Source organism: Hyaloscypha bicolor (genome assembly GCF_002865645.1).
Source record: "Hyaloscypha bicolor E unplaced genomic scaffold K444scaffold_87, whole genome shotgun sequence".
Taxonomy (NCBI): Eukaryota; Fungi; Ascomycota; class Leotiomycetes; order Helotiales; family Hyaloscyphaceae; genus Hyaloscypha; species Hyaloscypha bicolor.
Window position 1 is genome coordinate 2,385,893 of NW_020194589.1, and position 14,364 is coordinate 2,400,256.

At 23.0% G+C, this 14,364-nt stretch overlaps 4 protein-coding genes across 4 annotated transcripts; 1 reads left to right on the forward strand and 3 right to left on the reverse strand.

Annotated features, from left to right (window-relative positions):
• Positions 1–199: 199 nt before the first annotated feature.
• Positions 200–934, forward strand: K444DRAFT_613812 (uncharacterized protein). The gene has a single exon (XM_024880419.1). The coding sequence runs from the start codon at positions 271–273 to the stop codon at positions 553–555; it is 285 nt and encodes a 94-aa protein (XP_024735928.1). The 5' UTR covers positions 200–270; the 3' UTR covers positions 556–934.
• Positions 935–1,088: 154 nt separating this feature from the next.
• On the reverse strand, positions 1,089–2,105 carry K444DRAFT_630663 (uncharacterized protein; the record flags this gene model as incomplete). The annotated part of the gene is made up of 1 exon (XM_024883245.1): positions 1,089–2,105. The coding sequence occupies one exon, from the start codon at positions 2,103–2,105 to the stop codon at positions 1,089–1,091; it is 1,017 nt and encodes a 338-aa protein (XP_024735929.1).
• A 176-nt stretch (positions 2,106–2,281) lies between these two features.
• On the reverse strand, positions 2,282–2,626 carry K444DRAFT_724793 (uncharacterized protein; the record flags this gene model as incomplete). Its single annotated transcript, XM_024888636.1, has 1 exon — positions 2,282–2,626. A coding segment is annotated over one exon (345 nt), but the record flags the coding sequence as incomplete, so codon positions are not given.
• A 705-nt stretch (positions 2,627–3,331) lies between these two features.
• Positions 3,332–3,520, reverse strand: K444DRAFT_508344 (uncharacterized protein; the record flags this gene model as incomplete). The annotated part of the gene is made up of 1 exon (XM_024873412.1): positions 3,332–3,520. A coding segment is annotated over one exon (189 nt), but the record flags the coding sequence as incomplete, so codon positions are not given.
• Positions 3,521–14,364: the final 10,844 nt, after the last annotated feature.

Consider the following 14,364-nt stretch of genomic DNA (forward strand, 5'->3'; position numbering starts at 1 on the left):
TAATTATTTGTATTTATATTAGAAAGGAGAGAAAGTTTTACGCAAAGGAGTCAGGCGATCTATGAAGGTGCGAAACACCTGCTCGGCTAAATTTGCTGTTTTTTTAATTTTAGAGCCTAAGGCATCAAGATCGACTGTGGCTAGAGTAACCTTAAATGAAGATAGATGCCTCAGGCGATAGTGAACCTCTGACCCTGCGCAATTTTCTGCCTCCAAACGAATGTAACATATAGTACGATTGTCTAGTCTCATTCATTTGGAGAAGCACTCATGTCACAGTTATACGCTTGTAAAGACCAGCTTTGCGAAGACTATCAGGATCTTCACAGTCTTGGTGAAATAATTAAACACCTTCGTACGAAGCATAAGCTATCATTCATACGACGACCGCAGAGCCTGGGGATATCGGACAGTCACGGACACGTTTGGTATTGCTTCCATTACGAAACCAAACGGGGCAAAGATCATAGAAGCTTTCAATCTGATAAAGCTATATGGGATCACCTCAACGATCGCCATGACTACCAGCTCGATAAGATCAAGCTTGAGGAATGAGCACCAAACCAATTGGAATACGATATCTTGGGTAGGGCTAGCGGACGAGCGTGATAGGAGATTCGGCGAGTGTTTTTGGCCATAAAGGGTAGAGTTGGGATGGCTGGTGGCCTGACACTCAGGGAAAGGGCGAGGGGCATAATGAGGCCACACCTACCGATGCGCGGGCCAAATAGTTGTTGTATAGGGCAAATCATTTTTCAATCTCGACAGGAATGCTTGTACGTTACTACTAGCCCTACGCTGTGTCCATTAAAAGGGTACCTTACCACTACTTGGAATCGTAAGTGAGGTCTTGCAAGAGCTGAATGATCTTTGCCAATATGAGTAGTAATGTCTTGTCTGTAACGCCGTATTGGTCTCGTCGCAAGAATTCCGGACCATTACCCGTTAACTAACCAAATATGGTAAAGCATTGAGTTCAATCACATTAGTTGAACGAGTTTTCCTTCTCCTAAGATTTAAAATACGTAGACGAATTAGTACATTAATGACATTCGTACCTCGGTCCCCGTACCACCTAATACTGAAGATCAAGGCTCATCTTTGCTCTGATCCTCGTCGAGCATCGTGGGTTTCAGTATAACTCGTCTTGGTTTGGGTCTCACCATCATGTCTATCTCGTCCTGAAGGATTCGGAATCCCTCTTCCTTTACGGCCCCCGATGAAAACGGATCCCCCAAGAGAAGTTCTTGTGCATTTGTCAGAGATCTAAATGTATTTTCAGGCCCATTCTGGGTAAACATGCAATACATTCTCTTAAGTTGGGCGGTGATCCTTTGGAAATCCGATTCGTTATTGGTACCGATCTTTGCCCGGATTCCTTTAGGCGAAAGGAATTTGTTCCAAGTAGTGTCCTTGTTACAGAGTTCGGGGAGTATATCTTCAAGTCCTCTAGCGAATAGGTCTTGTAGGCTGAGGTTTATGACCAAGTCTTCTTTTGGTATGACGTGTAGGAAGACTGCTTCTGAGTCGTGGAGATGCTCATGCTTGGGCGAATTTAGTCGATCGCATGTTTCCTTGCTCAAGCGGAAACAGAGTGGAGGCTTCCGTGCCATCTCAACCAACTCTCGTGCATCGTAATACTCGGAACTGTAGAAAATAGATATGAAGATTTTCCCCGGGTCCCGAGTCGTAAAGTTCCCTTTATACCACTCCGTGAAGGCCTTTTTCAACGCTCGAATGGGGTCATTGGTAGCAGATATCAAGGCTGTATCCTTTTTGTTGCAATCGTCCGAATGGAACTCCGCAAAGTGCAACGCAATATCCGTTTTGGAGCTAAGAGCCCATTTGGGATTCCCGGAGAGCATATTGCCATGCTCGTCGATTTTCCCGCGTGACTTGTCATTCCAGGCCCTATACCACCACTTTCGCAGTTGTGAATTCGAAAGTAATGGCTTGGCTAATCGACTTGATTCATAAGCGGTGACAACGTTCGAGAGCTGTTGTATTGCCTCCGTCAAGCTTCCAATAGCATCCACCTGCTTGTTTATTGCTTCAGCAAAGGTGCTTATGCTAGTAGCAAGGAGGCAGTCGCGTTCAGTCTCCATTTGGAGCTTTGCATTGATATGCTCACAGTGCTCAGTCTGTGAAGGTTAAAAGGAAGGTTGATGTTGTCATGGGATTCTAAGCATGATTGTATGAGCCACGTCATACCTGCATGCGAGGCTGCGTTTGGCCATTAGAGCCTCAAAAAGCAAGAAGAATAGCGTAATTTTGATCTAAATCACTTGAAATCTAACACAGAACAATATTCCGCCATTCCTGACCCTCTAATCTCATGCTCCGCCTCCTCCAATTCTTGATCGCGTGACCTCTTCCCGAGTACTTGAGTTGAGGGGCCACGCTTTGATCGTCGACCCCGAGCTGCTTCGGCCGCCGTTTCCTTAATATCACGCTGTTTTTGCGCCTCAACGATATCCTCATAACTCATGACTCTTGTACTACCTACTACTATCGCTCTAATAGACTTGCGAGTAGCCTTTTCATTATTTTGCTTAAAGAGAAGCAAATTCTTATCTAAGAGAATGGCTCGGTTAGCAAAGGCATTCTCCGCTATATTAGCTAATTTCTAGATATTATATTTATAAGGGCCATTAATTTCTCTACTATATATAATACTCTCCTCGATCCGCTTATATAAGGATAGCAAATTTTCTACTATTATTAGAGTTTCAAGCTACGGGTAGAGAAAATTATAAGGTTTCTCGATCTTAGTTATAATTAAGTTAATATTTATATCCGGTTTCTGGATATCTTTAAGTATTCTTTCTGGATTAAATAGTTATAGTCCGGTTTTAAACTAGCCTAATATAATATTTCGAGGGTTAAGTACTTTATATTATATATAATTATAGAGAAAAAGAAAGTACTATTTTCTAATTATATTAGATCCTTCTTAGTATAAGTATTTAACCTTCTCCTAATATACTATTTTTAGTAGCCCAAAAATCCTAATATTATATAATTAAAGTATATGGGATATATATAACGAAAGCTAATAAAGAATAATATTATTTTCCTAGTAGAACTTTATAATTTCAAGGAATTTATATATACTAAATCTATTATTAATTAAGATCCTTGAATTATTCTTTACTCGAGCTTTAGTTTATAGATTAAAGATATATTGAATCTAATATAGGCTAATTATTATATCTATATATCCTAATTCTAAATAACTAAAATACTATCTAGAAATAAGATAAATAGTTCAAGTACTTTAGTAAATAATAGCTAGCTAAATAATTAAGGAATAGAGATACTAATTATTTATAGAGATATATTTAATTATAATAATTAAAGTATACTTTACTTTTACTTTTTTATAATCTCTGAGCTTATTCTTATTTACTAGAACCTTTAAAGAGTTTAGAATACTTAAAAAAATATCTGTTTTATTTATATTATAAATATTTTCTATAAGTATTACGGGATTTACTAACTTTTTCCTAATTATTATAAACTAGTTTACTGTTTTCTCGTAAATATTATACTTATATCTTTTCTAATCTAGTATTTTTATTTATATAACTTTGAATTCTAGGTAGTATTTATAGAAGGCTTATAGCTAATTTTTTCCTAGTAATTAAATATTATTATTATTAGTTATAGGAATCTAGAAAATTAATATTTATTAATATATAATAATAAGTACTAAGTTTTTTAAGAACTTAATAAGTAATAGAAAGCTATTCTCGGCTATTTATAGGAAATAAGTAATAAGTACTTTCTTTTCCTAAGGGCTAAGGTATTATTACTTAATAGCCTTTTATTAGATTAATATTTATTTATTATTATAATAGCCTAATATAAATATAGGAATTTTATTAGTCCCGAATAGAAATATATAAGTATTACTTTTCGAATATTTAAACTTATTAAGAATAGCTATAGCTAGATTAATCTTTAATAGTACTACTATAGCTTTAATTTATAAAGTAATACTAAATAGATTATTAAAGTAAACCTTATCTAAAACTAAATTATAGTATAATTTTACTAAACCTTAGAAGCTTCTAGAAATCTATTTTAGAAAAAGGCTTTTTTTAGTACTAGTTATTATTAGATTCCGGGTTTTACTAATATTTATATAAATTATATTATATAATAGATAATATAATAAAGAGTTATATTACTAAATTCAAGTAATCTTGAGTTTTTATTTAAACTTTTATTATTATTTTAATATACTAATATTTATAATAATATTTAATAAAAAAGAAATTAAAGCTTTTTTTCCTAAAAGTTATTTTAGAATACTAGTTAATAATATACTACTAGCCTTTTATTATAGTAAGTAACCTAATACCTGCTTATTTATATTATTTCCTAAACTATTATCTAAGATTTATATTAAGATATAGCGTTTTATAATATTTATTTCAAGAATTATTAAAATTATTTTTAATAATTACTAGTAATATAAGAATACTAATTTATTATTATTTTTATTTATTTATACCGAGTCCCGATATAAATTCTTAAAAGCTTATAATATTATAAGTAATATTATTAGTTCGGAATAAATTTAATATAATTAGGATATTTTATATCTCAAGTATCTAAACTTTTATAATAATAAGAAGTTTAACTAGTATACTAGAAGTAATAAATAAATCGGGAGACCTTAATTCTTTGAGATAATTAGTATATTAGCTATTAATTAAGAGGTTCTTATATAGATCTAAAATAATTATAAATATATTATCTAATACTTTTTTCTTAGCTTAAAGCTACTTATTATTCTAGTTAATAATACTATTATAATTAAGTATATATAAGATATTAAAAATAATTTTAGAGGCTATAAAAGTAACTAGAAAGAATTCTCTTTTTATTAGAAATTTATAAAAGAAAATATAGGCTCTTTTACTATTATCTCTAATATAAATATATATTATAAGAAATATATTTAGATATAAATAAAAAGATATTTTAAGAAAGAAAAAAAAGATTATAAATAATATATTATAGGCTATTAGCTTTTTCCTAATATAGAAATACCTAAATATAAATATTAGCCTAATAATTAGACTAGATAAGTATAAATATGGGTTTAATTATTAAAGAATATATTTATTATAGATATAGTATTTAGGGCTTAGAAAGCAAAATAAAAGATCTTTTATAAAAATAATTTAAAGCTAAGGAAAAGAAAACTAGAATATAAGAAACTATAAGGAAATATATATATCCTATAATATACTAGTCCTAAAAGGGCTTAGTCTTCTAAATATCTCTAATAAGGTAGCTATATTATATATATTTAGAAAGTATCTAGTATCTAATAAGATATTTTAGATATTAGATATCTAGAAATTATAATATTACTTTTTTTTTTTATAATAAGCTTATTTCCGAGCTTTATAAAAGCTATTAATTTATTTAATTTTATATTATATTTCTTTCTAAAATAAATCTAGTATCTCGAATATAGATATTATATATAAAAGGCTAGTACTTTTATTATATAATCTAGAAGAATTTATTATTATTTTTATATAATTCTAAATAAGTATTATTTTTTATATAATCTAGTTAATATTATAAGTTTTATAAAGATTCTAGTATATTAATATTATTATTATAAAAACTCTATAAAACTAGAGAGCTATTATTTAGTACTAAAGCTAGATATTATACTAGATCTTTATCTTAACTAATTTACTAAATTCTATATTTTAGCCTATTTATTATATTATTTAATATAGCTAATTAATATAACTATTTTTATAATTAGTTCTTGCTTATAAAGGCTATTAATTAATTAACTTTTATATATATTAATATTTTATTATAATAAATAGTAATAATTATAAGATATATAATAATAGAATAATATATAAATAATTAAGGTAAGTAAATAATAAAGTAATACTTATAAGTATAACTAATTCTAAGAATTAATTCTAATAAAAAACTAATTAATATCTCTTTCTAAAGCTAGAAGCATTTCTCTATATATTTTCTAGTATTTAGCTAAGCTTATAAAATACTTTACTTAACTAAAAAACACGATCTTATATAATTTATATAATTCCAATTACTTATATAATTCTAATTATAAGCTTTACCTAAAATAGGAAACTAGATTTATAATATCTAATACTTATTTATATATTATTATATATATCTATTATATTAACTTCTTTTCTGGGCCCTTATTTCTAAGAAGCCTAAGAGAACTATAAATAGCTTTATAAATAATTCTCTAAAACTTTTCTGGCTACTAGTTCTTTTTAAAAACTTCTTATAATTACTTTATTATTATACTAGATAATAGACTTGAGAATATAGTTTACTAATTCTACCTAGCTAACCGCAAATTACTTCTAGTAATTTTCTTTTATAAAGGTAATATAGGTATAGTATATACTATTAGATAGAAAGCTTTTCCGGTCTTTTAATTAGTTTATAAATTCTAACTTATTCTTTATTTATAAATAAATTATTACTTTATAGGCTTAAGAGCTTAGAAAAGTTAATTCGATTTTCTGGTTTATTTATAAATTCCTTTTTTAGAATTTTCTAGGTATTTCTAATATAAAGCTAGTTCCGAATTTATAATTACTATTTAGGGAAAAGATATTATAAAAAGATCTTTCTTTTTCTACTAATTAATCTTCTTTTTCCTTAATTATAATACTATATCTAGTTTTTTCTTATTTCTTGCCTTCTTTCTTTAAGCCTTCTTTAAGCTTCTTTAAGCTTTATTTAAGCTTTATTTAAGTTTTCTTCTAATTTCCTTTTTTACTTCTTTATTTATTAAAATAAATACTTCTCTTAGTACTTATTAGTCTATTATTACTTATTTAGCTAATACTCTTATATTCTTAATTTACCTTTACTATCTTTAATATTTCAAGAATATTACTAAGTTTCCTAATCTTATTTATATTAAGAGTAATAATTACTTAATATATAATTATTATTACTTTAAAAATAAGAAATATAATCCTATAAGTTATAATTTTCTTTATTTATTTCTTATTCTAATATTATCTAAGGTTCCTTAAATATATATAATATAATTAAATTACCTTTTTTAAGTTATTAATATATATAAGTATCTTTCTTATCTTTTGCCTAAAAGAAAAAAAGCTATTACTATCTTTCTTTTATATTAAATAGTATATACTTCTTATATTAAAGCTATTATTTAAGGCTAATAGATTTCTCTAATAATTCAAGAAATAGATTAAGTAATTCTTATTAGCTTAGTATAAGTATAAAGTATTCTTAATAGTATAATTAATATTCTTTAGTATTAAGTAAACTTATTTTTTTCTTATTTCTTACTAATAACTAATAGTTTTATAAACTAATTTATTACTTATTTCTCGAGAGAATCCTAATAAGAATAATAATAAAAATAATAGAAAGTAATTATAAAAGTAAGATATTTATAGAATATAGAAATTAAAGTTTTTAGAGTTCTTAATAATTTTTATATAGTTTTTCTAAGAATAAATATATGGTTTTTAATAGTTTCCTAATAAAAGCATTTATTTTTTATGTTTTTATTTAGCTAATAGTATTATAATATTACTTTTTTCTAAGTATTCTTATAATTCTTGAGCTATATTCTCTAGATTACTTAGTAATTCCCATATATTATTTACTAGTAAATAGCCTTTCTAATAAATAAGATATTTCTTTTATTTTTTATTTTTCTTATAAGCTATAATAGATTTTACCTCGAATTCTTCTTTATTCTTAATCTTAACTAGTTCTAGTTCTACTATAGTACTAGCTTGCAGGTATTATAGTTCTAAGAAAGAAATATAGAAAATATTATAGATTTAATATAATAATAGTAATTTCAAGTAATATATTTATTTATATATTCTTATAATTTCTAGAACTTTAAAGAAGCTAAGATATCTATTTACTAGCTTTATACTAGGTTATAGCTATTAAATATTCTTTATATAAAATATAACTTTATTATATATATTAAACTTCTTATTAATATATTTCTTATTATAGTACTTTTTTTATATATTTATTACTTCTTATTATTACTTCTCTAGTATTTCTTATTTTACTTAAATTCTCTATATTCTTTTCTATATTACTAATACTTCTTTTTCTGGAATATTATTCTTAATATATAGTTTAATACTAAAATAAAATTCATATAATATATAAAATGAGAGAATTTCTATTATTAAATATATAAAGTTATTATATATGAATTCTATAAAAGCAAGCTTTATTACCTAGTTATTTTACTAGTAACTAGTATAGTATCTTAAGTACTATTCTAGAGTTTGGTTTAAATTCTTTATTTATTTATTAGTTTATAAGTAAAATACTATATTTAGCTATTATTAAACCTTTAAGTAAAAGTATAGACTTAACTAGAACTTATTTATAAAAACAAATTCTTTATTAGAAATTATACCTATAAGTATACTAAAGTCTTTAATAATATAATATATAAATAGTTTTACTAATTCAGGAATCGAGATTTTCTTAGTAATTAGAATATATTATACTATTTTTATATATCTATTAATAATAATAAGTATAGAATTATATATCTTATTATAAAACCTAGAAAAAGGTAATCCTATAATAAAGTTTATAGTAATTTCTTATTATAGCTTAGAAAAGAGGAAGAATAAACTAAATATACTATATAATAAATATCTTTTTATCTTAGTTTATTAATATATAAGGTAAGTTCTAATATAGTTTTTTATATTCTTTTTTATATTTTATTAGAAATACTTTCTCTAGAGAATCTCTAGTATCTTACTAGTACTAAAATACTTACTTATAAGATTATTATAATTAGCTTATAGTAATTTTTCTTTAAGAGCCGGCTTATTTAGTATATAAATAGTATTCTAATATTTTAATAACTCAGATATATTAAGTTTCTAAGTCTTAATAGCTTTAGTAAAGATTCTTTTTAAGAACTATTTATATTACTAGTATTATACTAATAAATTAAGCCCTTAGTACTATAATAGTAATTTAAGTAATATTTCTTTATTTTTCTTATATATTATTTCGGATATAATTATTTATATAACTAGAATTCGTAATATATATTATTTATAACTAGCTATACTAGTAATAGGCTTAAGTAATAATATTTCTAGTATTACTTTATTACTAAAATAAATTTCCTTTCTAGGATTTCTTAGTATCTTACTAATTAAGAAATATTTATTTTTCTTTTTCTAGGCCTTAAATTATAATATTATAGGAATAGTATAATATTCTATTACTACTATTTATAAGGCTCTTTATTTTATATTCTATAGCTTATTATAAAGTATAAGTAATAAAATATCTTTATTTATATCTATTATAAAGTCTGGCTTTCTTAATAGCCTATTAGTAAAGTTATTATACCCTGGCTAGTATTCTAAAATAAAAATAAAAATAACTAGTTCTTTTATTTATCTTATTTATTAATTATTTAGTTTTCTCTTAGTTATAAAATATTTTAAATTATTATAATTTATCTTAATAATAATAGTATACCGGGTATATATTAGGTAATATTACTAAATATAAAATACTAGAATAATAGCTAAAAGTTTAGAATTATATATCTTATATTTATTCTTAATTATAATTATTTTCTTTAAATAGAAAGTAATAGGATATTACCTGGCTTCTATTTTCTTACTAAAGAGCTAGGAAATTATATTTATAATTATAAATCCTAAAATATTTATTTTTATATAAATCTTTAAGGCTAGATTAAAATAATAAAGAATTAGTATTATTATAAATATAATTTATAGTTCTTTAAAAGCCCTATTTGCCTTATTTATCTAGCTAAAATAATATTATAAGTTTTTACTAGTTTTTAATAAATTAGTTAATTCTTTTATTATTCTAAAGTATTTATAAATGAATTTCTATTTATTATCTTCCCGTATTTATAACTAATAATAAGTATTTTTTAAGTCTAGTTTTATATATATCTTTATTTTATAAAGCTTATTTATAATCTTACTAATAAATAATAATAGTATTTAGTTTTTAATAATAATTTTATTTAGATTCTAGTAATTAATATATAGATATAGGCTGCCTTTTTTCTTTAAAATAAATATAATTAGAATACTAGCTAGGCTAGAGAAATAATAAATTTATTTCTTTTCTAGGCTAGTATTAAAATATTCCCGAAGAACTTTAAGTTTTCTTTCTAATAAAGTATATATAGAATTATATAATAGTCGGGTAATATACTTATAATTTCTATAAAAAATACTTGAAAAAAGTCCTAATATTTCTTAAGAAATATAATTATCTTATTAGTAATAATAATAGTAATTAATAGAAAAATATATATCTTATACTTTACTATTTTAGTAAACTTCCTGGTATTTAGAGCTTTAATTTTCTATAATTAAATCTAGTATTTTTATATTATTTCCCTAAAGGAAATTAGGGAATTAATCTAGTAAAGCTATAGGAATCCAAGTATTATATTAATATAATTCAGATTAAAATCACATAATATAAAATATATATTAGCCTTTTTTTAGTTCCCTAATATATTCTTAATAATAATTCTAAGAATATAATTTTTATATAAATAAATTCTTTTTTTTTAGTAAGAATAAGGAAGTTATTCTTAATATTAATAAAATACTTATATCTAAAGCTAATTTCTTCTTTATATAATTAGCTTTTATACCCGAGTTTACTAATACTCTAACTTTTTATTTACTTTTTCTTATCTTAATAATAACCTTAATTATTATTCTCGTTTTAGGGGCCTTGCCTTCTATAATATAAATAAGTATAACTATTATAGGACATATTTATTTCCTGGCTTCTTTAGTTCTAGGTATTTATATAATTTATAGCTAGACTTATTATAGTTATAATAAGTCGGTTTCTTTTAATTAGAATAAGTAATAATATAGTAACTTTTTTTCTAGTAAATAAAGCAAATTATATCCGGTTTTATAGATTCTAATATAAGTATTATATTAGATCCTATTACTATATTTTTATTATTCTGGTTTTATAAATCTCGTAATAGAAATATACTTTTCTTTTATTTCTTTTTATAATTTCCTTTCTTTTTTTTCCTATTTCTTTTCTTTTACTATTTTATTGGCTTATTATTATATTTCTATTAAATAATTAGGTTTAAATTATTTTTAACTTTTATAATAATAAAAATAAGCTTTTTTTTTCTTATAAAGTATTTCCTTAATAATTAATCTTATCTCGAATCTCTTGCCTTAAGTTACTAAATAAGTTATCTTATTCTTATAATAAATCTATATATTCTAAGTTATCTAATAAATTATCTAAGTAAAATATAAAGCTTTAGATATTCTAGCCTGGCTATTATTTAGTATCCTTAAATTTAGTAAGAGTATTATTATTATAATTCTCCGAATCTAAGATAAAATCTTTTATAAATTTAATAAAGGTTTCCTAATTTATAATATTAATATTTACTAATTACTTCTTATATTTCTAGATATTCCTGGCTATATTCTTAAAATAGGAAGTATAATATATAATCTTTATTATATTAGTAGCCTAGATAATTCTACTATTTTTATATTATTTTAACTTTATTTAATAAAAGAAGTTCTAGGCTTCTTTAATACTTTTTCCCTAATAAGTAAGTAGTTCTCGGGTTTTTAGAGCCCTCTAAATTAAGAGTATTATTAGAAATATAACGGATTCTATATTAGATATCTAAATATTTTTAAGATAATAGATCTAAGCTCCTAGCTTTTCTAGATCTTCTTTTTATTATATCTTTATTTCTAACTTAGTAATATAATAATAAGCCGCTACTAATTTCTTTATTATTATTATCTTATTTACTAGTTTTAGGAATATCTGAATTTTATTTCTTTTTCCTAATTAGATAATATAAAGAGTACTTAACTAGGCGCTTCCCTAAATACCTAATTAGGTTATTCTAGTAATAGTAAAAGTGCTTCTTCTAGTTAATACTCTAGCTATTAATATTTTCATTTATTAATAGCTTAATTATTTTATAATAAACTATTTCCCGAAAATTAGATTAATTAGAATATAAGACACGTAATAATAATAAAGTAATATATAAGTAATTAAGATAAATAAGTAATAAAGTAATACTTATAAATATAACTAATTCCAAGAATTAATTCTAATAAAAGACTAATTAATATCCTTTTCTAAAGCTAGAAGCATTTCCTTATATATTTTCTAGTATTTAGTTAAGCCTATAAAATACTTTACTTAATTAGGAAATATAATCTTATATAATTTATATAATTCCGATTACTTATATAATTCTAATTATAAGCTTTACCTAAAATAAGAAACTAGATTTATAATATCTAATATTTATTTATATATTATTATATATATCTATTATAGTAATTATCTTATTATTTATTTAATAATTTAACTAGGGACCCTTAATAAACCCGAGCCCGTTTTCTATTATCTAAACTTATCTAAAACTATTTAATTAAATTATTATTAACTATTATTTAACTAGCCTATTTATAACTAGAAGTATTTAATAATAATATAGTTATTATTAGATGACTTTATTAAGCTTATATACTAGTTATATAGCTTCCGAGTAATAAAGTATAAATATATTAAAAGAATAAAGGTTATTAATAATATTATTAATAAACTTATTATTATATATTCTTATTTCTTATTTATATAATATACTTTAGAAAACTACTATAGTTATTTCTTATTTATAGACCCAATTATATATATTTCTTTACTAATTAACTTATTACCTATCTAATTAGATAATTAATAAATCGAAATTAGAAAAGATAATATAAAGATTTAGTATATTCTATAATAAATACTTACTAGATACTTTATAAGTATTATTTAAAAACGGAAGTAGTATTTAGGATATTTATTCTAGTAATTAATAAGTTAAGTTTATATTACTAAGTAATATTATAGAGGAAATACTATAAAGAACTAATATATTAAATAAGATATAAGTAAAAAAAAAATACTAGTATTTAGTAAGACAGGTAATTCTTATTATTACCCAAAATAGTATCCGAAATTATAAGCTTAATTAATACTATTCTAGATATCCGAGATAAATAATAAGAATAAGAATAAGTAGATACGGGAATTAGCTTAGGAGAAGCTAATAGCCTTAGATTAAATAGATAAAGCTTTTTTAATTAGAATAATATTAGTTAAAATAATCTCGATTAGAATAACTTTATTTTCGGATTTAATAATAACTTTAACTAAATAAATACTAGTAATATTTCTATATATTAGTTACTAGAAAATATCGGATTTTTTAATCCTATATTACTAGATAAGATTAACTATAAATATTAGGGTAAGGCTATAATATAAAAAAAAAAAAATTTATTAACTTATTTAAATTTAATATATAAAAAGAAAGAAATATAATTATTTAAGAAAACCTATATTTCTGTTTCCGAGATATTATATAATAGTAATATATAAAAGAAATTAAAAAGATTACTTAATTTATATTTTGCTTTATATTAGAAAATATTAAAGTTTAGGCTAAGGCCCTTATTAACTAGTTTAAGAACTTTATACTAATAGTAATAAAAAACTTTTTATAAAGGTTTATATATAGGATAATACTATAAAAGGCCGAGATATATATACTTATATAACTATAGTAATAAGATATACTAAGGTAATAAAAATAAAAAAGCTATATTAATAGCTATTTTATATTTATAATAATCTAGATCCCGAATTCTAATTATAAATTATAGCTTTAAATAAGAAAACTATAGTATTAGAATAGCTAAAGAATCTAGTAATAAAGCAGGAAATATAATATAATATACTAGTAATAAGAATATATATCTATTATATATAAAGGCTACTATATTTTAATTATAAAAATATTAATTCTTAAGAAAGCCAGAGATATAATAATTAATATTAAAACTCTGGCTTCTGATTTTTTATTTCCTAGCTATAGTAATATATTTGACTATAATAAATATAAAAGCTATAAGGGCTAGTATATAGTAATACTAATAATAGATAAAATAAACTATTATTACTAGCCCGGTCCTATAATCTATTTATAGTATTTTATAAAAATAACTAAAGAAATTCTCGGGTTTATTTTAAAAAGCTATATTTTAAATAAAAGTATATAGGATAATATTATAAATATTATTAGTATAAAGAAAGAACTAATTATAAATTAGACTATATTAATATCCCAAAGAATTATAATATAAAATATAATAGAGAATTAAAAGAAAGTAGCTATATTATAATAAAAGAGTTTATATATTTATATTTCCCTAATAATAATAGAGA